General features: G+C 44.8%; 1 protein-coding gene across 1 annotated transcript in view; it reads left to right on the plus strand.

The window, feature by feature from the left end:
* The window catches only part of FNTB (farnesyltransferase, CAAX box, beta), an 80470-nt gene that overhangs the window by 31285 nt on the left and 22459 nt on the right, over window positions 1-26726 (plus strand). Inside the window, exons 2-7 of the mRNA NM_175805.3 lie at window positions 3334-3398; window positions 9303-9375; window positions 11790-11881; window positions 20738-20884; window positions 20971-21054; window positions 26430-26516. Coding sequence (NP_786999.1) covers window positions 3334-3398; window positions 9303-9375; window positions 11790-11881; window positions 20738-20884; window positions 20971-21054; window positions 26430-26516 — 548 coding nt within the window. The remainder of the gene's footprint in view (window positions 1-3333; window positions 3399-9302; window positions 9376-11789; window positions 11882-20737; window positions 20885-20970; window positions 21055-26429; window positions 26517-26726) is intronic.

The following is a 26726-nucleotide window of genomic DNA, read 5'->3' on the forward strand; positions in this document are numbered from 1 at the left end:
TGTCCTTTATTGTGCCCATCTTTGCATGAAATGTTCCCTTGGTATCTCTAATTTCCTTGAAGAGATCTCTAGTTTTTTCCATTCTATTGTTTTCCTCTATTTCTTTGCATTGATCACTGAGGAAGGCTTTCTTATCTCTCCTTGCTGTTCTTTGGAACTCTGCATTCGGATGGGTATATCTTTCCTTTTCTCCTTTGCCTTTAGCTTCTCTTCTTTTCTCAGCTGTGAGATCAGTGAATCCTAAAGGAAATTAATCCTGAATATTCATTGAAAGGACTGATGCTGAAGCTGAAACTCCAATCCTTTGGCCACCTGATGCGAAGAACTAGCTCACTGTTAAAGACCCTGGTACTGGGAAAGATTGAAGGCAGGAGGAGAAGGGATGACAGAAGATGAGATGGTTGGATGGCATCACCAACTCAATTGACATTAGTTTGAGCAAGCTTCAGGAGTTCGTGAAGGCCAGGGAAGCCTGGAGTGCTGCAGTTCAAGGGTTGCAAAGAGTCAGACACAACTGAGTGACTGAACTGAGCTGAGACAGCACCAGGACCCTGTCCCAGGCTGCACTGTCCTTTCCTGGCTAACACTGCCTTATCTCTGCATCCCCTCCCTTCCCTGATTAGCAAGTATTTGAATCTGCCCTTTGGAAATCAGGGAAGATCATGAAGGCTGGTGTCTGTTCCCTACAAACAAGGAATGGGTAAAGGGTGCTGGCAGAGAAAGGCTTCTGTGCCCAGGAGGCCCAAAGGGTCCTTCTCAGTTTCATGCGTGCGTGCATGCTAAGTCACTTCAGTTGTGTCTGACTCTTTGTGACTGTATGGCCTATGGCCCACCAGGCTCCTCTGTCCATGGGATTCTCCAAGCAAGAATACTGCAGTGGGTTTCCAGTTCATACTCCAGGGGATCTTCCCAACCCAGGGACTGAATGCATATCTCTTCTGTCTCCTGCATTGACAGGGAGGTTCGTTACCACTAGCGCCACCTGGGAAATTTTATTAGGTATATACATATGAAAACATATATCCATCCAAAAACTTGGACAAGAATATTCATAGCAGCATTATTCATAATAGCCAAAAAGTAGAAGCAACCTAAATGCTCGTCAACTGATTCCATTTATATAAAATATTCAGAATAGCCAAATGGATAGTGAAAGAAAGTAGATTAGTGATTGACAGGGACTGGAAGGATTGAGGGTGATTGCTTAGGGGTATGGGGTTTCTTTTTGGAGTAGTGAAAGTGTTCTAAAATTGATTATGGTGATGATACGCAGCTCTGTGAATATACTAAAAACCTCTGAATAATACACTTTAAATGGGTGAATTGAATGGTATATGAATTATATCTTGATAAAACTGTTGGAAAAACGTACCCATTCTTAAGAGAAAATAAAGTGAATTATTTGTTCATTATCATGAACAGCTGATCTGAAATACTCTGGTATTTATTAGAATTTATAATGTATATTTTCAGACACAAGTCAGTTACTAACTTCACGGAACTGTCAGTTGTTCATTCTGAAGAGGAGTAATTAGGAAACCAGAAGAGAAATGAGACTATGTTGGGAATGGTTTAAGCAGTTTCTTCTTTGCAGGTATGACATACCTGTGTTTCTGTTAGGTGTCTTACTTTAGAAATAAACCTTGGTTTTCATCACCTGGTTCCTGGCTGCTTATGTTGCCCAAATGGTGACTGATGGTGGGACTTCCCTAAGAAGTTCTCAGCTGGAAGCTTTGCCTCCTGGGGGTCTTACGTGTCAGTTAGAATGCTCATCCATTAGCCTCTGAATATTATTAAGTCATATGGATGTGAATTGATTTGTGTTTAGGTACAGGAAGTGAGTTTTCCTCCTACTTGCTTTTTGTTTTATTCAGAATCCATCAGTTCACTTGAACTATAACAGTATATTATAGAAAAACAAAACAGCAACCCCCCAGTATGTAGTACACACATCTTTTTATTTAATGATCTTCCTGACATATGTTTCTTTCTTTCTTTCTTTTTAATCTTGTTCAGCATATACCAAGGGAGGCATGGCTGACAACGCAGTCTGTGTTCCGCCGAGTCTGGTGCTTTGCATTAGTCTCATATCAATGTCTGGCAGGGAGAGAGTCCTGAGGAGTCTGGGACGACTTTCTTACTCCTCATGAGACAATCTCACAGTGATTTCAGTCTGTTTTTTGAAGTATTGTAAATTCTTAGCCAGACAGTCCCTCAAACTCATGTTCAAAGGCAAATACCAAAGCATATCCTGAAACCAAATATAAACAAATTTTAGATTGGCTGCCGTTTTAGCTGATACACATCACTGCTCCCCTCATCTTGATTCTTGCACACTTGTCAAAGGAGCTGGAAGCTCTAACTCAGTGGGTGTTTCAGAAATATTAAATAATGCATTTTTTATATTTCCCAAGATGGTTAGATAGCATCACCGACTTGGTGGACATGAATTTGAGCAAACTGTGGGAGATAGTGAAGGACCGGAAAACCTGGCGTGCTGCAGTCCATGGGGTCGCAGAGAGCTGGACATGACTTAGTAACTGAACAACCGCAACGAGAGGACATTATTACGTATCTTGGAATCTCAGCAAGGACTGGCCTCACAAAGCAAGGATGGCTGTGAAGCTGAAACCCTGTGTCCTGCTGGTCAGTCGCCTCCGGCACTACTGTGCTCTTTCCTTAGGGAAGCTGTGCTGGTGACCACGTCATGCTGTGGTCTTCAGAGGAGAGTGGTCATCTCATTTCCTTTGTGACTTGACTTTCTGAGAGTCTATGTTTTATGGGACTGTGGAGTTGCTGTGTGACACAGGTCTGATGATTAGGTGTGCTGTTTCTTTGGTGTCCCCACGATCGATATTCTTGTAAATCCCTTCAGGAATTTTAATACTGTTCAATCTGTATTTAAATTATTAAATCTGACAGTAAGAAGTAGGACCCTTGGCAGAAATTGAGTATTTGAGAATGACCAGTTAACGAACACCTAAACAACTTCATAGAGCAGGCAAGAACAGATCAAGCAAAAGGGATCTGTCTTTATCTCCGAGTAGCTGGTGTCGGGATGCCAAACCACAGAACCGCCATTCGTTTGGATATTACGGATTAGTTTACTGGAGACGTGGGTTGTGATGTTAATGTGGTGCAGATCATTCTTTCTGTCCTTGTCCCAAACCTGTCCTCCTGCAGAGCTCCTGCATGCAGTCATATCATGCTGTTAGGTTCAAAGCCACACCAAGGAACTCTAGCCAGTAGGCATTTGTGGCGAGAGGAACAAAAAGCTGATAAAAGTCTTACCTGTTTTTGTTTTCTTTCTCCCATCTGCTACATCCTTACCAGGCAAAAGTAGAAGAAAAGATCCAAGAGGTCTTCAGTTCTTACAAGTTCAACCACCTTGTACCAAGGTAAGCTGTGGTTAGCAGTCTGAGTGGAGCTGGGAAGTACCATCTCCCGTGGGAGCCTTTCTTCTTTCCTCCTTGAGCTTGTCCAACCTCGGGGTATTGTAGCTATGAGGTTGATGTTTCCTCACCTGTGGCTCCCTGAAGATGCTCCTGACCCCAGCTCCTGCCACTGTTAGAATACCCACTGGAGGAGTTGTGCACTGGAGCTGAGCCATCAGGTGTTACATGGGGATCCCCCTCAGAGCCTGAACTGTGAGCTCTGAAGATGGAGAGAGAGAAAAAGTTTGTGATCCTGTAGCTTAGTTCTGACCCTCTGCACTGGTGTTCAGAACTCTCAAGTTTTTCTTTCTCATGTAACACTTTGAAACAGATATAGAGTCAGGGGGATGGAAAAGGATGGATTCCTTTGGTGTGTGTTATGACTTGACTGGGAAATGTGGGGCGTTTGAGCCTCTCCTAGCCTGGCCCTTTTTGGTGGCTGTGTAGCAGATTCTTGGGGCCACACTTTAAGTGAGAGATACAGTGCCTTTTGTTTTCCTTGGTGCTTAGCAAGTTGAAGCCTTCTAAGCTCTTTTGAGGCAGAAATTCCAAAAGGGGGATTATAAATAGAAACTTATTAATTTGAACCTTCATTTCCCTCCCCCCCCCCAGTTTTGTAATGTATCACACTAGAATTTCATAAGGGCATTTCTCTTCTAATCACAGATTGCTTCTCTGAAACCACCCTGTGCGATCTTTCCTCATCAGTAGTTCAAGTTGTGTTTGCTCATCATTTTACATTGATGTTACAGTACTTTTCCTAGACAATCTCTGAACGTAGAGTAGTTGGGCCACTGGCTGGGCTGGTTCTCTCTGGGTGGGAAGCTTATGGGTCTAAAATCTGGCCTGATCTTGTTCACGTCTCCCAACTTCCTGACGCCTCCTCACGCACTGACTCCTGGCAAGTCAGTCTCTGGGTCAGTCTGTCTTTCACTTACTGCTGCTGCTAAGTCGCTTCAGTCGTGTCCGACTCTGTGTGACCCCATAGATGGCAGCCCACCAGGCTCTCCCATCCCTGGGATTCTCCAGGCAAGAGCACTGGAGTGGATTGCCATTTCCTTCTCCAGTGCATGAAAGTGAAAAGTGAAAGTAAAGTTGCTCAGTCCTGTCGGACCCTCAGCGACCCCATGGACCGCAGCCTTCCAGGCTCTTCTGTCCATGGGATTCTCCAGGCAGGAGTTACTGGAGCATTACAAATATTTCTAGCCTCAGTTAACTTTGTGTCTTTGTTTTTTGCCCCTATTTCCCTAAAAAAGAAGTTTAGCTAGAAAACTCTGATTCACCAAGACAGAAAAAGAGTCAGAAAAAGGGAAAGCCAGGTGGAAAAATTCTCTTCATCTTCCTTCCCTGGAAAAGGAAAGCATCAGCTAAGCAGAGAAGTCTTTTTCCAAACTGCTAACCTAAATCTCTGCATTAACCCAAAGCCCCGACCTCAGAAAATGAATTATGACTCTTGTCATGAGTGGCAGCTGGAGCTTAGCAAATGACACTGTTTATGTAAACAGCTCGGGGAGAAGGAGCCCTCTGGCCAGTACAGGCTGTTTTCCCGGAGGTAGTGGGACTTGGTAATGCTGTGGGGCATGGTGGCTTCAGGAGGGGTTTGTGGTTAGAGTTGCACTGTGATGACTCACCTGTTGTTCTCTGAGTCTCTATCCACTGTGGACATAGGTCCTCTGTGTTCCCAGAGGACCTTTGATCATTTGACATTCCCTTGTCACCCACCATAAGAGTAGAGATCTTGGGCTTTCCTTTTATCCTTACTGAGATGGGAGGGAGATTGGGAGGTTATAATCTGAGAAGAAGCTGTGTTTGGGGAGTGGTAGTGGAGGACACGGAGAAGGCAATGGCACCCCACTCCAGTACTCTTGCCTGGAAAATCCCATGGACAGAGGAGCCTGGTAGGCTGTGGTCCATGGGGTCGCTAAGAGTCGGACACGACTAAGCGACTTCACTTTCTCTTTTCACTTTCGTGCATTGGAGAAGGAAATGGCAACCCACTCCAGTGTTCTTGCCTGGAGAATCCCAGGGATGGGGGAGCCTGGTGGGCCGCTGTTTATGGGGTCGCACAGAGTCGGACATGACTGAAGAGATTTAGCAGCAGCAGTGGAAGGCAGTAAAGGAGGGAAGTCCCTTGATTCATAGGTCTTTAGGTCAGATGTGGGTAGAAAACAAAAAATGTTCCTCCTTTGTGGAAATAGAACACATCAGGGCTCTGGGTTTATTTCAGGAATCTGACATTTCCCATTTTATCATTGTTGCCTATGAAAATGAGTGTTTTAAAGGATGCTAATTAGCATCTTATGTCACAGCATGCTAATTAATATAGAGACATTACACATTGTGGGTGAATGATAGAATATAAATCAGCTTATCAATATAAGGCTGGGGCCAAACATCTTCTCCGTAGAATGAACTTCTGGGACATAAGAAGAGATATGAAACTTTAATCAGCATTTTAAATCACTGTCACAATTACAATATTTAACATTTCATCAGTCAAATTTAAAAATTTTGGTATTATATTGCAGGAACAAACCTTCCTTGTTAGCTAAAGTGAATATTCAGATGTTAGCGATTAATCTGGGTGACACAGCTCGTGTGTGTCTCTGAGGTCATGATGTTGATTGGATGTGAGAGAAACACACACATGCTCCCCAGACCACTGACCATGCCCTGGTCCAGGGGTGTCAGGAATGATGCCGAGGAGGCATCCGTCTCTTCAGCCTTTCGGAGCCACTGCCAAGTAGAAGATTTGGCTGAAATTCAAGGCTGAAGCTGAATGTTGTTACATCCTACCATTTATTCCTCATCCCAGAAATGGTTTTCCTTGCTCTCAGACTGTGAAACATGCATCTTCTCTGGAGTGAGGTGGTCCATCCCAAGAAGCCTTTGGACAATGCTTAGAACAGTTTTGTGTATCAGCATCCTGCTTTCCCATAAAAGTTAATTTTTCCTTCCCTCTGGTTAGTCATTCTCACTGTTTCACATGCTTACAGATTTACCTTCTTTAGTAACAAACCAGTGTGAATCAGGCATAGGCATACATATGTCCCCTCCCTCTTGAACCTAGCTCCCACCCCACCGCCCCCTGGTTGACATTAACAGTGTCTTACCCTGTCTTCCTGCTTCATCTATTCCCACTTAAGTGTTTTCCTCAGTCCAGTTTGTAAACACATACCGAATACCTAGTGGGGTCAGATAATTTTTCTAAAGCCATGATTGTAGTTACTTTTTTCTCAGCTGAAAATCCTCAAAGGTTTCTTGTGCCAGGTTTTTTTTTTATTGAGGTATAACTGACGTAACATTATATTCATTTCAGGTGTGCAGTGTAATGATTCAGTATTTGTATATACTGCAGTACGGTCACCACAGTACGTCCGATTAACATTCAGCACCATGTGAAATTGAAAGTCACTCAGTTGTGTCTGACTCTTTGCAACCCAATGGACTGTAGCCCACCAGGCTCCTCTGTCTATGAAATTCTCCAGGCAAAAATACTGGAGTGGGTAGCCATTTCCTTCTTGATCTTCCTGACCTAGAGATTGAACCCAGGTCTCCTGCACTGCAGGCAGATTCTTTACCATCTGAGCCACCAGGGAAGCCCATTAAGCACTATATGTACTCACAAATTTTTTTTCTTATGATGAGAAGTTTCAACATCCTCTCTGGTAGCTACTTTCAAATATGCAATGCAGTATTATTATTTACATTAAAAACAACTTTATCTTATGTTGGAGTATAGCTGATTAACAGTGTAGTGATAGTTTCAGGTACACAGCAGAGCAGCTCAGCTGTAATACGCATGTATCCATTCTCCCCCAGACTCCCCTCCCATTCAGGCTGCCACATAACGCAATACAGTATTATTAACTAAGGTCACCGTGCTGCACATTACATCTTCATGACTTACTCATTTTATAACTAGAGCTTTGTGCCTTTTGACCCTCGTCACCCATTTCACTGCCATCCCCTTCCACCTCCCACCTTAGGCAGCTACCAGTCTGTCTTCTGTATCTGTGAGCTCAGGGCTTTTTTTTTCTTTGGTGGAAGCCCTAGAGTGTCACATACAAGTGAGATTGTACAGTATTCATCTTTTTGTCTGACTTATTTCACTTAACATAATGTTCTCCAAGTCTCCCCATATTACTGCAGGTTCCCTTTGAGTGTTACATTGAGTTAAATTTCTCAGCTGGCATCCCAGATCCCTTCTTGATCATTCCTCTTTCATTGCTAACAGCCAGGCCAAGTCCCTGACTTGTCAGTTCCCCTGCATGCTTTATATTCATCTGTAGGATGTAGTAAAGCTGTTAGCCACTTGCACCCATTTAAACGTAAATTAACAAAGTTTAAAATTTAGTTGCTCAGTTACAGTAGCCACGTTGCAAGTCTCAGTACCCACATGTGGCTTGTGGCTTCCTATTAGACAGTACAAAGACTCTTACGTTCTCTTGGATGGTCCTGTTTTGGTTCCTGTTGTTTCTCTTCTGACTGAACTGTCTTCCCACCATCACTTCACCTCCTCTTCTCCTCTACCTGTAAAAACATTCTCCCTCTTCCAGGGCCCCCACCTCAAGTTCCACCTGTTCGCGCAGCCTCCGCTGATCATTTCTTTCTGAATGAGAAGCCTCCCCCAACCTCTTTAGAGCCTCAGGAACATTTTATATGTTTTTTCTTTATGAAACCTACCCTTTTTTTTTTTTTTCCATCATCTTGTAGCCACTTATGTCCTTATCTCATTTCCAGTACTGAACTGGAAGCCTTTTTGAAGTAAAGACTACTTATTCTGTGCACAGTACCGTGGGAGTTCAGTAAACAATTGTTGAATTGAATACCTAGGGAAGAGAATGCTTCTTCTTTCGTTTCTTTTCTGGAATCAGCAAGCACAGTGAATGTCTCAAATTCTTTGCTTTTTTCTTTCCGTCTGTAACCACACAAACAGACCCCTTCTGTAAGACCCAGCAAAAGACACCCACCCCTGCCCTTGGCCGGCCTGTGCAGGTGGTCACGGCAGATACAGTCCATCTTAGAGCCAGTGCTGCTGACATCAGGGCCAAGGAGAGCGACTGGCTGCAGCATACAGATATTATCCTCCAGCCAGGACTGTGGGGCAGCACGTGAAGGTGGGATGTGGGGGAGGGAATAATAGACTGAGGGCTTCCCAGGTGGTGCTAATGGTAAAGAACCTGCCCGGCAATGCAGGAGACATGAAAGACGCGAGTTTGATCCCTGGGTTGGGAAGATCCCCTGGAGGAGGGCATGGCAACCCACTCCAGCTTGGAGAATCCCATGGACAGAGGAGCCTGGCAGACTATTGTCCATAGGGTCACAGAGTCGGACACAGTTGAGGTGACTTAGCACAGCATAGCACAGTAACAGACGGATGAGTGAGGAGCAGGCAGAGTACAAACCTCAGACCTCAGAAAAGTGACCCCAGAAGAAATGCCTGGAACAATAGAGGTGAACCAAATCAGGGACGCAGTGAGGCTCAGGATGGAGAGCCATAACGTATCTGTTCTCAGCTGGACCCCAGAGGAACTTCCTGGATGGTTTCTTGCTGCCTGGCTAAGTGTGCTTATGGTGGTGTTTCTCGCCCAAAGCTACCAGCCACAAGGGAGAGGATCCCCCCAAACATTTGTCAGCATGATTTGCAGACACTTGAGGGGCATTCAGAGGCTGGCCTCTTTTCTCCGGTGTAGGTGTCCTGGGAAGCTGAACAGGTTTGACTGGGGGGGGCGGGGGCGGTGACCAGAAGGTGAGAGTGCGTGTGCCGGTGTGAATGTGCAGGTGTGCCCACGTGCACACATGTGTTCTGTACTGGGGAAGCAGGGGCTGTGAGAGTAGTTTTACTAAAGCTCTTTGTTTTTCCAGGCTTGTTTTGCAGAGAGAGAAGCACTTCCATTATCTGAAAAGAGGCCTCCGACAGCTGACAGATGCCTACGAGGTAAACTTCTCTCCCAGGAGCTCTCTCTATCAGATTATCTGCCTTAATCTTTCTTTTCTTTTTTCTGTTGGATGTAAAAGGCATGTGTGGGCTTGGCCTGTTGCAGGCTCACTCACTGTCCACGTGGCTCTGGTAGGATCCAGGTGCACAGCCACCTGGCCCCACAGAGCTGGGACGCCTCCTTCTGAAAGGACAGAACTAGAGCTCTAGTCTCTTCTTGCTCAGAGCTACTGGAGCCCCCAGCTCGGGGCGGGGGGACTTCCTTCCACCCACATCGTGGCTGCGGGGGGTTCATGTGCATTCTTCTAGATGCTCTTTGACTATTAGCTAAAAGGGAGTCTAGATATCTTCACCCCATTGCCCTGTAAGCAGATCTAACTTCTCTACTGGCCAGAGCACCAGTGTATAAGTCCCAGAAAGTACTCTGCAATTGAACACGGTAAAAATGCTCAGACATGAAGTGGACTTTAAGTCAATATTCCTTAGAGCCCTCGGGGTCCACAGAGGGGCTCAGGGGAGGGCAGCAGAAGTGGAGGGGAAGGGTGTTGGGACTAGGGGCTGAGTGACAGGCAGAGGGTAAATGTGAACCAGAGGCTGCAATCTGCCTGCCCCACTTTCCACAGAGAAGCTCTGCTTTTCACTTGCTTTTTCTTTGGCCCGCATTTGATTATTTATGGCAGGGGTTTGGGCCTATAGACTCAAGCAGGTGGCATAAGCCAGGGATGTGGGCTGGGTTGCGGTGGTGGGTGATGGTCGGGGGAGCAGAATTGAGGCAAACCGGAGGACCATGCTTTTTCTCTGTTCCTGCCAGCTGCTGTCAAGCAGCACTGCAGACCCAGGGTTGCCAGATCTCTTCTTGTTCTTTGAAATGAAGCCAGAAATTCAGATTTCTTTATGAATCTCTCAACATGTAGCTGTTACAACTAATTCTAATTAAACAAACAAAACACTACAGGGAACAAACAGAACAGTCCACGGGCTACATCTGGCCTGTGGACTTTCAGTATTCAATCCTCGATGGTTAGGGTCAAGTTAGTCCTGATACAGTTAATACCATGACAGCTAACAGCTCACCGAATAGTGTGCTAAAGTTTGTCATTCAATGTCTCATTTAATCCTCACAGCTAGTCCAGGAGGTAGGTATTTTTTTCTAGATTAGGAAATAGGCTTAGCAAGATTAATTGATTAATTTTCTCAAAGGCATGTAGCTAGCGAGGGGCTTCCCAAGGGGCTCAGTGGTAAAGAATCCACCTGCCAAGCAGGAGACCTGGGTTTGTTGCCTGGGTCAGGAAGATCCCTTGGAGAAGAAATGGCAACCCATTCCGTTGTTCTTGCCTGGGGAATCCCGTGGACAGAGGCGCCTGGCAGGCTACAGTCCATGGGGGTCACAAAGAGCTGGACATGACTTAGTGACTAAACCACCACCACCACGTAGCTAATGAGAGAAGGAGCTGGCACTGAAACCCATAGCAACGTCTTCTGTCAGCACACCAGCTGCCCCTAGGTGGTGAGCAAGCGTATTTATGTGCATGTTTATGAAGACGGCAGCTTAGGCCAATGAAAAGAGCACTGGATCGAGAGTCTAGAAACCTGGGTTCTTGTTTCTTACATTTACTCTCTTTGTCATCTGGAAAAAGTTCATCTCTCTGGATCTCATTTATACACCGTTTATACACTTTAGATTCGTAAAACTGGGGCAATAATACTACCAGCCTGCCTAGGCTTGAATGCTTGAGTGTTTATGGCTTGAACTAGGATCAAGACCTGTTCACAGGTCACCTTTGGAAACATTTTCCAGCTGCTCAGGCAGAATTAGCCAGTTTCTTCCATGTGCCCGTTATAGCATTTATCCAGCTCTGTGTATGCGCTTGTCTTGTTCTGCCTTATTCCAGAAATGCACTAGTACTTCCGTGTCTGTCTAATGCCCTCCTCCTCTACAGATAACCACACACATTCTAACCCAAGCACCTCAAGAGAAAGAACTGCATTTTATTCATGCTTGTGCCCCTAGTGCTGGGCATGAGGAGATACTTATTAAATATTTGTTAAATCAATAAACGAGTGAATGCAGGAAATCCTTCCCTGTAATTGTGGCTCTCCTTGGGTCTACACTGAGAAAACAGTAGCACTTGAGTTTCTGCTGTGTGAGGAGTCCTCTGCTTGGCTTCTTTCAGTGCCTGTCAGGGAAGGACTCATTGGGTTCAGGTTAAACGCCTTTGTCCCGTTGTCCTTTGCTCACATATGGTCACTTCAGCTCGGGGCTAAGGCCTCCAGGCAAAGTGTCCTTCATCCCTCTGAGGTGGCCCTTCTCCTCCTTGCCAGGCGGCCGGGAGGGAGACAGATGTCGCCTTGTCAGCAGGGTCTTGGAACGATTCTGAATAAGGGGTGTGTTTTCTGCCCTGTTCCTTTCGCAGTGTCTGGATGCCAGCCGCCCATGGCTCTGCTACTGGATCCTGCATAGCCTGGAACTCCTGGATGAGCCCATCCCCCAGATGGTGGCCACAGAGTGAGTCTGGCTTTGGGGTGCCCCGGGTGTCCCCTGAAATTGGGTTTTGAGTTTGAGGGTTCTTTTTGTTCCGTTTCTGTTCTATTTATTTTGAATGAAAAACACGAGAGTGCTGCAAAGAAAACCGTTGCCCTTCTCTTGACCTCCAGTAGCTTCCTGAAACTCCTCCACTTCAGAAGCCCGTTGTGTGCTCGTGGGTAGAACGAGACTTTGAACTTCCAAGAGAAGGATTCTGTTTCTTCTGTGGCCTTTTCTCTGGGCTCTTGCTCTGGTCTTTGAGAAAAGTCTTCATCAACGCCAGAGAAACCTGATTTTTCCAGAAAGTACAGTATACATTTGAATAGCTTCTGTGGGGAAGCACGTGGCAACCCTGTGGACAAAAATGCCTTTGCTTTCCATAAAGAGCTGCCCGGAAGTCCCTCCTCACCAATGCCTGGGGGGTGGTATGGCTCTTGATGGCAGTGGATATGTTACCGGCTTGGTGTACAGATGTCAGGACATCGTTTTCCTAAACTTCTCATTAATGATTAGAGATCTAAGCAACTAATTGAAAAAGATTCTTCCCGAAGTGCTTCTGCAGAGGGTGTCCTCATTGTGGCTCCTCATCCTTAGAAATTCATCACACTTTATATATATATTTTTAAAGATTTTATTTATCTTTGGCTGCACTGGGTGTCTTCGTTGCTGTACACGGGCTTGGGCTCCAGTAGTTGCAGCATGGGGGCTCAGTAGCTGCGGCCTGTGAGCTCTAGAGCACAGACTCAGCACTTGTGGCCCATGGGCTTAGTTACTCCACGGCATGCGGGATCTTTCTGGACTGGGGATCAAACAGTGTCCCCTGCAATGCAAGGCAGATTCTGAACCAGTGGACTACCAGGGAAGCCCCACAGTTTCTATTTTAAAGAAAAAAAACTGATCATCACTCTAGTCTGAGGGGTACCCGAGGTAGGAAGGGGCTGCCAGGAATTGGCTCTGATGCCTTAGTTCTCACTGAGAGAGAGCACCTTCTCTCAGCAGCATCTTGACCTCAACTGCTTCCCCTGCTTCTCCGAAGGTAGAGGGTCAGAGGGAGGCCTGGAGCCATGTTTGTCTGCCTGCGGTGCGCAGGGGCAGCTGTGCCGGGATGCGTGGAGGCCAGGCTGTGCGCCTCCCTGGCCACAGTCCCTCTGCCTGGGTCACGCTGTCAGGTCAGAAGAACAGAACCACACATTGTCTCATTCATTCCGTCTTAACAATAACCTCTCATTCTTGCCTTCCTGGGCAGGGTGTCTTGTGATGAATGTGGATAGAAAAGATAATAAAGAATTAGGCCATTAACCCTTGTGATGTGTACAGTGCTTTCAGAGGGAGAGGAAAAATACGCATTGTCTTCCACATCACAGAGCTGCTGCAAGCCTCGTTGCTTCTAGCCCTGGATGTAGAGTTGGACACAGTTTCTGCAGTAACAGGAATTTAATTGTCAAAATAAAGGCCTGTGTGTTTTTGAAATACCAGTTGGGGGTTGCGGGTTGTTTGGGAAGTTCCCCCCACCCGTCACATACACAGTCAGGATAGATGGAATGGGAAAATCGGATGTGAGAGAAGACAGAAGACTCTGGAGGAGTCGGCGAGAGTGAAGTACAGACGCCCCCTAGAGGAACAGTGGTTTGGAGCAGGAAGGAGGCCCCCTGTAGATGTAGACTGATCTGAAGTGGGAAAATGATAAAGGGCTTCCTGAAGTGGAAGAACTTGGATCAGCATCAATTTTGAGTTTTTTCTAGGTTCTGTACTTGGTGTTGTATGTTGTCCAGTCTCTCAGTCGTGTCCGACTCTTTGTGACCCCATGGCCTGCAGCACACCAGGCTTCCCTGTCCTTCACCATCTCCTGGAGCTTGCTCAAACTCATGTCCGTCGAGTCAGTGATGCCATCCAACCATCTCATCCTCTGTCGTCCCCTTCTCCTACTGCCTTTAGTCTTTCCCAGCATCAGGGTCTTTTCTAATGAGTCAGCTCTTCGCATCAGGTGGCCAAAGTACTGGAGCTTCAGCTTCAGCATCAGTCCTTCCAATGAATATTCAGGACTGATTTCCTTTAGGATTGACTGGTTTGATCTCCTTGCAGTCCAAGGGACTCTCAAGAGTCTTCTCCAACACCACAGTTTCAAAGCATCAATTCTTCGGTGCTTTGTGGTGTTGTATAGGTAAAGCTTTTCTGAGGAAATAAATGTTGGAGCAGCTTTTGTGACAACATCAGTTTGGAAGAGAGGACCCCGTTGAAGGGCTTTTCACACTGACCAATTGAAGACAACCTAAATATCAACAGTTGGGGATGCCGTAAGTGTAAAGTTTAGGTGAAGTCTCTGTGTCGTGATACATACAGTGAAATCTTATGCAGCCACTTAAAAATTAAAAAGTTAGCAGGTGTTCGGTAGGCCTATGGTGATCATTTCACAGTATATACAAATATCAAATCATAACATTGTACACCGGAACCTAATGTTACGTGTCAGTTATACCTCAATTACAAATTTGTATCTACATAATTGTGTGTTTTTATATATGGGCTTCACTGGTGGCTCAGACGGTAGAGTCCACCTGCAATGTGGGAGACCTGGGTTCGATTCCTGGGTTGGGAAGATCCCCTGGGGAAGGGAACGGCTACCCACTCCAGTATTCTGGCCTAGAGAATTCCATGGACTGTACAGTCCATGGGGTCACAAAGAGTTGGACATGACTGAGCAACTTTCATTATACTGTACTATATTTATGTATAAAAATGTGTGTGTTTGATAGAGATACTCATGATTTAAATGAAAAAAGGTAGTTAAAGATTCATTTTTTATAGATTAAAATTAAAGGTGGTTCTACACATAGGAAAAAACAGAAGGATGTATATATACACATGATAGGAGTTATTTGTGTGGATGATGGGGTTAAAGGTAATTTTTTTCTTTTCTAATCTTATTTGCATTTTCTAAAATTTCTACAATGAATCTATTGTTTTGTAATCAAAAGAATGTTTTAAAATTTAGAAGCTGATTTGTCCTGATTGCAAGAGCCCCTTGATAGTTCATGACTGAAATTTTCTGTATCACACCCACCTTCAAAGCTTTACCTGTGGTTCTTCTGAACATTGATTTAACAAGCTTTTAAAGAATTACCTAGACTTTCCAATAATGAACTTTGTTTTATGCCTAGCAGGCAATTAATTGTAGGTGCCAATAATATTTGTTATGAACAGAGCCTAGTAGCTTGGCTTATAAGAGTATAAACTCTTTTTAGTAAGAAATAGAGAAATCTTAATGACTTCTATTAAAATATGGGGATTTTTTTTTTTAAAGACTACCTAATTTTGGAGATTGCTTTTTTATTTATTTTGCACAGGGAGAAGAAATGCTTTGAAAATGTGGTCAGGTTTTTTCTTCTTCTTCTTTATACCAATGTTAAGGTGACATAGAGGGTGTGTTTAGCTCTGGAGTTTATTTTTCTACTGTCCTCTCTCTCCGCTCCCCGACCTAGTGTGCAACGCACGCACATTCACACACATGGGTTTCTTTCTCTTTCCTGTTTTGTTCACGTTTGTGCTTCCATTTGTCCTGGGAACAATGTGACAAGCTGAGGTCCCTCTAGTGGACAAACCGCTTTTGTCAGCTCCTGTGACTGCTGACCAGAGCCAGCAAGGCCAGGCTTTTACTGCTGGTGTCAGACCTTTCAAGAATGATATATTCAGTTCAAGAATAATGTATTCAATAATAATATATTTATAGGAATCAAGTGTGCCCTTCTTAAGAGATTGTATCCATAAATTTATATGTGTGTTTACCTTAAAGAAATGAATATTTTGGAACCACACTAAATACATTTGCTTTGTTAATGACTTTAGCACTGAAGGAAGCATTTTTTAAAAAATGAGAATCCCTTGCTTCGTTATTGAAAGCTACTTAATGAAACACATGGAGTAAAATGAAGACCCCAGGGAAACCATGGCCGTGTTAAGTTAGGTCTTTTAGCTTCTATAAGATCTGAAAATTATCTTTAACTTAAAAATTGTTTTAGGACCTTTCCATTTGTAAAGTTTTCCCAAAGATTAAATTTTCAGGTGCCAGTGTTTTCTTATTTCCCTTTAGAAAGTTTATCAGTAGCTTGTCCCTTGAATAGTTCCTAAAATATCTCTCCTTTTAATTTTAAATTTAATCCGTCTGTTTCCTTATCTTTCAATGAAGATAGCTTATGTCTCCTTTTGTCTTCTGGGCATTTTTGGCCAGGTGTTGCTGGCATCTAGTTGGGAGAGGTCAGGGATGCTGCTAAATGTTCTCCACAGGACAGTCCCTACAACAAAGAATCGTCCAGCCCAAAATATCAATAGTGCCACAGTGGTGAAACTCTGCTCTAAAATAACCAACTTCAGTTTTTCTTAAATCTAGATTTTTCTTATCTCTAAACTAAATTCTTCTTGCTACAGAGTAGCTTCAATTCTCATTTCTTTACCAAAAATTTGTGTAATTATCTTTTGTATTTTTTATTTTTTAAGTCATTCAGTCGTGTCCGACTCTTTGCAACCCCACAGATTGTGTAGTCTGCCAGGCTTCTCTGTCCATGAAATTCTCCAGTCCAGAATACTGGGGTGGGTAGCTGTTCCCTTCTCCACGGGGTCTTCCCGACCCAGGGATCAAACTCAGGTCTCCCATATTGCTGGTGGTTTCTTTACCATCTGAGCCACCAGGGAAGTCCTATCCTTTGTATACTTGAGGTATTTCGCTGGGTAGCTCCCTCACTGTGGTATTCTGTAATAGTAAGCCTTGGAATCACTTCTGTATTGAGACATTTTTACAACTCTGTTCTCAATTTCCTTTGAGTTGGAAAACAGAGTCTTGAACCAGTTATAGTTCTGACCAATACTGTGTTTATGATGCTTTTAAGAAGCATTTTCATTGCTGTTCACAACTCATGAACCCTAACCTCTGGTCCTTTTTCTGCTGTGTTCCTTGTTATTTCCCGCCTTATATTGATATGCTTTGTTCGTCCCCCACTCCTGCCATCCCTAAGTACGTTACTTGCTACTCATATCTGTTTCGTTTGTTTTATTCTCTATTTATTATTTTCGGCTGCACTGGGTCTTCGTTGCTGCATGCGGGCTTTCTCTAGTTGCAGAGAGCAGGGGCCACTCTTCGTTGCAGTGCACGGGCTTCTCATTGTGGTGGCTTCTCTTTGAGGGGCATGGGCTCTAGGGCATGTGGGTCTCTACAGTTGCGGGTCACAGGCTCAGTTGCTGCATGGCATGCAGGATCCTTATGGACCAGAGATCAGACCCGTGTCCCTTGCATTGGCAGGAGGATTCCCAGCCACTGGACCACCAGGGAACTCCCTCATTTGTTTTATTCTTGCTGACTTCTGATTTGTTTAATATTATTCTGGACTTCCTCCCCGTAGAGATTTCCCTGCTTGTTTTGATGATTTGCTTACATACTATGCATGCTTTTAAGTCCTTCATCCACACTGGTGACAGTGATGTCCAGAATCAACCACTGTAGATCTGTCCTTAATCATCCCCTAAAAGTCTGAGTAAATCGTTGATACTCTTGCTTTGAACTTGATCCTCTTAGAGGTTTTATGTACTTTTTATTAGCTGGATGATAGAGCAGTAGTGTCCAATAGAACTTCCTGAAGCAATGGAAATGTTTTATGTTTTGTGGCAGCCACTAGTCCCATGTACCTATTGAGCAGTTGCAATGCGGCTTGTGTGACTGAGGAGCTCAATTTTAATTAATATAATTAAAATGTAAATAGCCTCATGTGGCTAGTGGCTACCTGTTGGACAGAGCAGATGTATCACATTGCTACCCAAAATGTGGTCCCCAGACCAGCAGTATCTCTGTCACCTGGGAACTTGCTAGATGTGCAGAATCTCGGGTCCTTCTAGTTCTGCTGAAATAGATCTGCAGTTTGATGAGATCCTTGGGTGGCTTCTGTACACACTCAAGTTAGAGAAGCACTGAAACCTGGCTGAACACTGGAGTCACATGGGGAATTTTTAGAACTATTGCCACTCGGGCCCGCCGTCAGCGACTCTCATTTAATTGGTACTAGGTATGGCCTGGGCGTTGGGGTTTTTTTTTTTTTTTTTTTTTAAACATCCCCAAAGTGATTCTAATTACACAGCAAAGACTTGTGGTATTCAAACTTTGTGTATATCCACATCACCTGGGAATGACCCCTGTAAAAATACAGAGGCCCAGCTCTTTCCTGCTTCAGCAAGTCTGGGTCTCTTTGTTCTTCATTAGCCCTCCAGTGATTCCAATATACACATTTGGGGTTTATTTAGAACCCCGATCTAGGAGACAGTTTCCCACTTTGTTGGAAATTGTCATGTAAGCGAGAACGAAACGCCTTGCTGACTTAAAAGAAAACTGATCTACTGGATTGTCTAGTCATGTGAGCGGACGCGTGATCTATGAATACTTGTTTTTCACAGAGTGTGCCCCTCTTGGTGTTGGCTCAGTGTTTGCCGCTTGTGATTTTTTAAATTAAGTTGGTGAATTTCTGGTCTCTAAGCTAAGTTTTTTTCCCCCTTTGAATAGTTAGAGTGTCATTCACATTTTGCTTTTCAGAATTGCTCGGAGTTGCGCCCACGACAGCTGGTAGCTTCGTGGTCAGTCTGCCAGTTCCTTAAGGTACAAGTTGGAAAGCCCATGGATCAAAATGTTCTGTAGTTCGGAAGTGCCTCTGAGTTGAGAAGAGCTGAGCCCAGTTCCCCAACACAGCCCCGGAGTCACTCAGATGTAGCCTGTCAGCTGGGGACAGTTGGCGTGGAGGGTTGATTTAATAACGTCTCTGGTACATTCAGATCCCAGCCTACTCCAGACTTTAGGCTACAGGGTCAGGAGTATTGCATTTGGTATAATTTTGTCATGGGAGCTGGAGAAGGGAATGGGTAACTAGATGACTTTTCCTTTTCTTTTTTTAACATGTACTGTTTCCTATCAGTCAAAAAATTTTGTTTTTGTGATACAGAAAACTTTTTGTGCAGCCAACTTTTGTTAGACCAGGAGTTCCTTTGCCATTTGTTTCCAGGAAATAGGATAAGAATTGATGAAGGTTTGGGAAAGGTTAGTGACAAGCTCATTTTCTTTGCAAAAATTAACTGCTATTAAAAACATGCCACAGAATTGTCTTCCTTCTCTGATCATCAACTTTAGTTTCAATCTATGTGCTTCCTACAGTAAAATTGTGGGTGGAACATGAAGTGAGTGTGTATTGCTTTTAACCTATGACAGTTTCAGGACTCTACTAGGAAATCAGCAGCATTTTCTATGGCTGTCCCTGCCCAGGTGATGTAGCAGGTCTGAAATCAAAAGTAATCAAATATGACCTGGGAGAGTAGCCATTAACTCACGTCTTAGTTGAGATCAAGAAGACTGTGTGATCTCTTTGGCAGCATGGATAAGAAGGAATGAGATGGAAAAGCCCAGGAAAAGAAGGCTGTCTGAGCACTAGAAGAACTCAGATTTGCCCCTGGTTCTCTTAAATGAGGGGCTTCCCAGGTGGCATAGTGGTAAAGAATCCACTTGCCAATGCAGGAGATGCGGGTTCAATCCCCAGATCTGGAAGATCCTCTGGAGAAGGAAATAGCAACTCACTCAGTATTCTTATCTGGAAAATCCCATGGAGAGAGGAGCCTAGAGGGCTACATACAATCCACAGGGTCACAGAGAGTGGGATGCAGCTGAGCTTGCACGCACGCATGCTCTTAATTGAGGCCTTGTCCCAATAGGAAGCTGGGATCCTGCAATGTTGGGGAAACAGCTTGAGAACTCTCCTGGGGTCTCCTTTCCGATGAACTTCAGAGGACCTTCTGACAAAGAGGGGCTCTCTTGGTTTCATCTAGAGCAAGAGGATAACTTCTGGGCAAACTGAGGCCATGCTTGGAAGGAAGGGCTTAGAGGCCAACCCTCAATATAGAAGTTTCCCTCAGTGAAGGCACTGGAGTTTCTGAAAAATTCTTCAAAAGCCCACAGCTGGGGATGCATTCTTGTTTTCTTTTGTTTTTTGGAAAGTATTTGCTTGTTTATTTGGCTGCCTCAGGTCTTAGCTGTGGCACACACGATCTTCGACCTTCAGTTGTGGCGTGCAGGATCTCGTTCCCTGACCGGGGTTTGAACCTGGGTCCCCTGCATTGGAAGCATAGAGTCTTAGCCACTGGACCACCAGGGAAGTCCCTGGCATGCATTCTTGTGATAGGAGTTGGCAGTGCTTAAGTCTGCCATCATGAGCTCAGTGTGCAGAAGCCCACTTCTCATTCTCCTAACCATGGAGGCAGACTCCATTGGAAGCTTGTTTCTTGTCAGTGATACGAATAAATATCAGTAGCCCACTGGGGCTTAGGCTTCAACGAGAATGAGAAGGCACCTCTTTAAATATTTCTGATAAGCCTATGTGAGGGCTCTAGACCAGCATAGTTGGTGGGGGGAAAAGTAATTGAGCATCACCACGATTTAGGCAAAATGCAAAACCTCGGAGCTACCCCAAAGGCAAGGAGAAGGGACTGGTTCCATAGCTCTGGGGTGGAAAATTGAGAGAAAATTGAGAGAAAAGTATGGGAAGAAGCATGAGACTCATTCCAGTTCTGTGAAGGGCTATATGTTTCTGCCCGGCCTTCTGTTCCTGGCTTCACAACTGGGCACATGCTTAACTACAAAGCTGATCGAGGCAGGGTGGAGAATTAGGTCCTTTACAGATGTATTCAGTATATACTCACTAGGTGGGAAGGGTGTGTCTTCTCTTCGGGCAGGGCGGAGCCTTGGAAAGGCCTGGACTCTGGTAGAATTCAGTGTTTTGGAACTAATGCTGTCTTTGTTTTTCCCTTTGGCCGTGTGCCTAGCGTGTGTCAGTTCCTGGAGTTGTGTCAGAGCCCAGAAGGCGGCTTTGGAGGGGGCCCTGGCCAGTACCCACACCTTGCACCCACGTATGCAGCGGTCAACGCGCTGTGCATCATTGGCACCGAGGAGGCCTATGACGTCATTAACAGGTACAGCCAAAGCCAGCAGGGCTGGACACCCAGCCGGGCTTCCATCTGCTGACGCTGCGCTGACCATCACCTCCCTCCTTTTTCAGAGAGAAGCTTCTCCAGTATTTGTACTCGCTGAAGCAACCCGATGGCTCTTTTCTCATGCACGATGGAGGTGAGGTGGACGTGAGGTGAGTGGGGTTTTTCTCAGGCTGCTGCATCAGCAGATTCTCAGGCTTATCTGCCATCAGAGATGCCAAACCCAGGGAAGGAGACAGGAAATCGCCACCTTGTCTCACCGAATGTCACACAGAGAGACGTGTCAGTGACATGGTTCATAATCCCTGCAAATATGGGATAGATGTCCTCAGGGCTCATTGTCACTTGACTTCTTTTATGTAGATGCCAAATACAAGTAACACAGAAACAAAATCAAATGCTTTTGTTTTAAAAATGAAAAATAACCTTCGTTTGGCACGAGATGATATACCATAGATATAACTGTATAGTGTAATATAATCTTTCATCTTTCTGGCACGGGAAGGCAGGAGAATGCCCAGTGGGGACTTAGTAAATATTTTCTGAATGTATTTGATGAAAGCGTGAGAATGTTTAACACCTGTGTGAGAACTGCTTTGGGCAATGCAGAAACCATTAGGGGCCAGTGGAGTCTATGAAAAACAGTGGCATTAACTGATTGGAACCAGTTGGCTCAAATAATACTTTTTTCTCAAGAATTGTCTGACGTACCTAGCGAGTCGTTTACTCACCTGGCAGGAGGTTCCCTATAAAACATCTAGGGAATTTACTGAATTAGTCATTTCTCACAAGCAGTGGATCATTGAGATATATACCAAATTATTATTGTTTAGTCTGATAAATAAATCGTTATGAGGTTTCTATAGCAAAGTCATCTTACTGCCTATTTGTAAATGTGTTGTCCTCTACACGAGTTGATAAATACTCTGGCTTAACTATTGGTTTGAAAATATAGGGCAAGAAAAAACATGAAGGTTGTGGAGCACAAAACACATTGCAGATAAAGGGAAGTAACCTTTATCTGCAGAGACCTTCATGAAGGGTTTTTGTCTATTTGTAACCTGTCTGTTCAAACCATAAAATAAGGCTAGGTATCTGGAAACCTGGGTACATGGAAAACTGTTTCTCTGCTCACAACACCTCTGACCTGAAATGTGGGGTGTTTATCCTCATATTAATGACACTAAGTACCCGAGTTAGCACAGACCCCACAGGTTAAGGGCTCAGTCCCACAAGACTGTCTGCACTTCAGACAGCAGTCACAAGTAGTGGGTTCCCAGGTTAACCAATTCTGCCTGATTTGTAAATCGGGGGTCCCCATGACCTCCTTCTCAGTTCAGTAATTTTTCAGGACAGCTCAGAGAACTCAGAGAACATTTTTCTAATACCATTTATTATAAAGGATATCATAAAGACACAAATGAACAGCCGCATGAAGGGGCATACATATAGAATGAGGGCTGGAAAGGTCCAGAGTCTAAGAACTTCTGTTCCCGTGATGTTGGGGTGTGACACCTTCCTGACAGGCACTTGGGTGCATCCCCCCAAAAGCTCCCTGAACTTCTTCATCCAGAGTGTTTTAATGGAGGTTCCGTTATGTAGGCATGATTGATTAACTGATAGGCCATTGGTGACTAACTCAGTCTTCTGGGGAATGGGGCAGAAAGTTCCAACCCTCTGATCCCATGGTTGGTTCCTCTGGCAGCCAGCCCCCATCCTCCAGGAGTCACCTGCTGGGGCTTGTTATGAATTACAGGACTCTCACCCCATTACTCAGGAAATTCCACTAGTTTTATGATCTCTGTGCCGAAAAGACCAAATATATGTTTCTTATTATATCGTAATACCCCAGTATCTGTTGTTAAAAGATAAACAGGGGCATGTTAAAAATTTTATGAACTAATTTGAGCAAAAATTGATTCGAATAGGGCAGCATTCCATCTCACAGATAGGAAGGAAGCCCAAGGAGAGCTGTGCACAGTGAGAGACTTCTATAGGCAGAAGGGAGCAGGGACAAGGAAGTGACATCAGGCGCTTAAAGAGTGGGTTGGCTGTTGCAAGGCCACTTTCCTTGAGGGGACGGCAGGGGTTGACCAGCAGAGCATCTCACTAGGGCTGATGAGGTGGTTCCTGACTGACTGGTTACAGATCCCATTTCTGGGAGAGCGGAAACCATAATGAAGTCTTGGTTTGGTGATGTGGAGTTTAGCATAACGGACTCCTTTTGGGGCCTCTTGTTTTGTTTTTTAGCACTGCATATGCCAGTGAGGGCTCCCTGGGTGGCTCATTCGTAAAGAACCCACCTGCCAATGCAGGAGATGCAGGAGATGTGGGTTCGATCCCTGGGTCGGGAAGATCCTCTGGAGGAGGAAATGGAAACTCATTCTAGTATTCTTGCCTGGAACATTCCATGGACAGAGGAGCCTGGTGAGCTATAGTCTGTGGAGTCTGAAAGAATCGGACGCAGCTTAGCAACTGATCACAATGCCAGTGAAGCCAATATAACTCTTGAAGAGAAGCAGTATTGTGTTGACATCTTTAGAAAAAAATTTAAAGAATGTTTTTCCCCTCTTGGTCACTACATTTTCATCCTGTTCTGCAGATACTCCAAATGTAGCTTTTTAAGGTTTCCTGAGATTATAGGTGAAAGCAGGCAAAAACTGGCAAGATTGGTTTGGCATTTCATTGCTTACCTTTTTCAGATATGATTATTCTCTTAACTTATTCATTCCGGTGCGGGTTTCCTTCTGTGTTCTTATTCATATCTGCCAGACAAATGCTAGGAAGCTCCTCCAATAAAATAGGTTTGTTTCTGAAGAGCTTTTCAACCATATGCTTCCTCTGGTAACATCCTGCCATGTGAGCCATGCTTTACATTTGCAGAAGATTAAAGATGCGAACGATGGATGTAACCTGGCAGGCTGCGTCCTGTTCCCCTGGTCAGCGTGGTTTCTCGTGCCCCAGTTCCATCGCTTTTCACTTGATTTTCCTTTAATTGTCTTTGCCCTGGAGCATCAGCAGTTTCTCCTGAATGCTGCCAGGTGGATTTGACCTGAAGAGAAGCAGCAGTTGACAGGGACATCTGGAGGCTAGCCTGTCTTCTTCTGGGTTAGAACCAACCTCTTTTGATATTTCAGGCCTGTTGCAAGTCCTCGTTTCTAAGATGAGCTTACTCAGACATTCACAGCTCCCATGGACAGCCGCTAATCCAAGTCAACTTGTAGCCAGCACCGTCTTTCCCCTCAGTTCTTAAGAAAGGAGCAATTATTTATTCCTGACCTCCTAATCTAGATTATATAACCTGGAGTATTCTGGGAGGGTAGTGGGAAGATAGGGACCCAGAGTTTGCAAAAGTTTTGGCAACAGAGTGTAGAGTGTGTTTGGGGAAGGAGGAGGTCAGTGTTGCTGAAGTGCAGAGGGGTGCAGGCAGAGAATGAAGTTGGCTGGCCAGGCTGGGAATAGTCCGAGGAGCACTGCAGTCTCCTTGAGAAGTCTGGAGTTTATTTTAAGGGTAGTGGGAAGCCACTGGCAAGTTTTAGGGAGTGACATGATCTTATTTGTGTTTTGTTAGAAGTTCTATGGGGAATACATTGGGCTTTCCAGGTGGCTCAGCAGTGAGGAAGCCTCCTGCCAATGCAGGAGACCTGGGTTCGATCCCTGTGTCTGATCCCTGTGTCGGGAAGATCCCATGGAGAAGGAAATGGCAATCCACTCCAGTATTCTTGCCTGGAGAATTCCATGGACAGAGGAGCCTGGCAGGCTACAGCTCATGGGGTCACAAAGACACGACTTAGCGACTAAAAGGAACAAGTGAATGCATTATAGTGTTTTAGTGAAAATCCTCTGGTTTCAGGGCTGGAGGGAGGAAGACTGGACAGGAAACTGACCCAGATTAAGGATGACTTGGATTTGGGTGACAGCAGGAGGCTAGAGGGCAGCTGACGAATTTGAGAGGTATGACGACTGGACAGAGGGACAGAGGAAGCTGATGCTCAAGAAAAGTGTGTTTTGCTCACTCATTGTCTCGGTGTGAGATCTGACAGCAGGTCTCAGGTCTTCCATTTATGAAACAGACCACACTGCTGACTACCTCCCTACCTCAGAGGTTATATTCACATTCAAGAGCAAGTACTTTTGAAGCCCTTTGTGAGACTCAAGACCCGAGAGGAGTTAGGTCAGACTTTCGAAGTTAGCTTACGGTGGATGATAACACTTGGCAGAAAGGACTCTTGCATGCTTCTGATGCCTGCTGGTTTAACTCAGCCTCTGCTGTGCCTTTGGCCAGTGTGAGCAGGCTGATTAAAATGCTGGGAGGAGAATAATACCTGCAGCTCACTGGAATGCTTCAGTGTGCTTGACTCAGTATTATGTCCATATTAAACAATATGGGAGCCAGATTCTTCTCTCTCCTCTCTTTTATATTCCTTAGGAGCCCTTAGATAAAGGATCTTGAAAGAAAATTAGAACAAACAGTTTTGTCTTCAACATAAAATGAAGCTGAGATGTTGGATGTTTGAAAAGACCATGTGCTAAGTCACTTCAGTTGTGTCTGACTCATTGCAATCCCATGAATTGTAGCCTGCCAGGCTCCTCTGTCCATGGGATTCTCCAGGCAAGAATGCTGGATTGGGCTGCCATTTCCTATTTCAGGAGATCTTCCCTACCCAGGGATCGAACCTGCGTCTGTTGCATCTTCTGCATTGTCAGGCGGGTTCTTTACCACTAGCGCCACCTGGGAAGCCCATAGTGGAAAAGAAGAGACAGTTTGTAGATGTATTCTATAATAGAGGGAGAAGCTGAAATAAAATGTGTCCTGAGAAGAATTAGGGCTGGCAGGATGGAATGGCAATAATTATTCCAAATCAAGTAGAATATGTTCTTTTTTCTATTTAAAGTGTGTGTGTGTGTGTGTGTGTGTGTGCGCGCGCGTGCACGCGTGTGCGTGTACTGGAGGGGTGCTTGAAATCAAAACTCTTTTCTCGCTCTAGAAGTCTAAGGAATGGATCTGAGTAGCTCATCTATTCTGGTCCCTCTTGCTTGGTCTATGCAGCCATATGGTCTGGCAGCCTGCTTTGGAGGTTGTCTGTTTGAAAGAAATATGGTTAACCTTTAATGTGTCCATGCCATAAACATGGCAAGTCCTGGATCTAAGAACAGTATTGACAGCTGAATGAATGAGCATCTCAGAAATACCTGAATGGCAGCATGGAATTTTGGGAGGCATTGTAGGTCTTTAGAAGAGCTGAATTCACTGTTGACATAAATTGATATGGCTGTTATTTTGTCTGGTGTAGATTTGACTGTGTGGAGGTAGAGAGAATAGAATGTCATGTTCTTTCTCTGAGACCATGCTGTGAGGAACTTGATCCAAATGGAATGTCGGAGCTCCTGGTTGGAGACCAGGAGTGAGGACAGGTGGTGATTACAGCTTATGAGGCAGAGAGCAATCCGCCCAAGAAGTTCAGTGAGCCTTGTCTGAGCTCTTCCTGAGAGTGTGACCCTTGCCCGTCTATTTCTGTCCTTCCAGAAGTGCATACTGTGCTGCCTCGGTAGCTTCGTTGACCAACATCATCACCCCAGACCTGTTTGAGGGCACTGCTGAATGGATCGCAAGGTGAGAGATGCTGGGACTTGTCCCATTTCTTAGACAGCAGGCGGTCAAGACTTCTGAAAAATAAAGGAAGTGCAGAAGAACCAGAAGGGAATGTAAAATTACAAGAGACATGTTATGGTTGAAAGATTTTACATTTCAAAAGTACATTTTACATTTCAAAAATTGAAAGTTTTCTTTTTTCCAGTTTTCTTTATGTGATTGGCAAGGATC

The sequence above is a fragment of the Bos taurus genome, chromosome 10 (assembly GCF_002263795.3).
Source record: "Bos taurus isolate L1 Dominette 01449 registration number 42190680 breed Hereford chromosome 10, ARS-UCD2.0, whole genome shotgun sequence".
Taxonomy (NCBI): Eukaryota; Metazoa; Chordata; class Mammalia; order Artiodactyla; family Bovidae; genus Bos; species Bos taurus.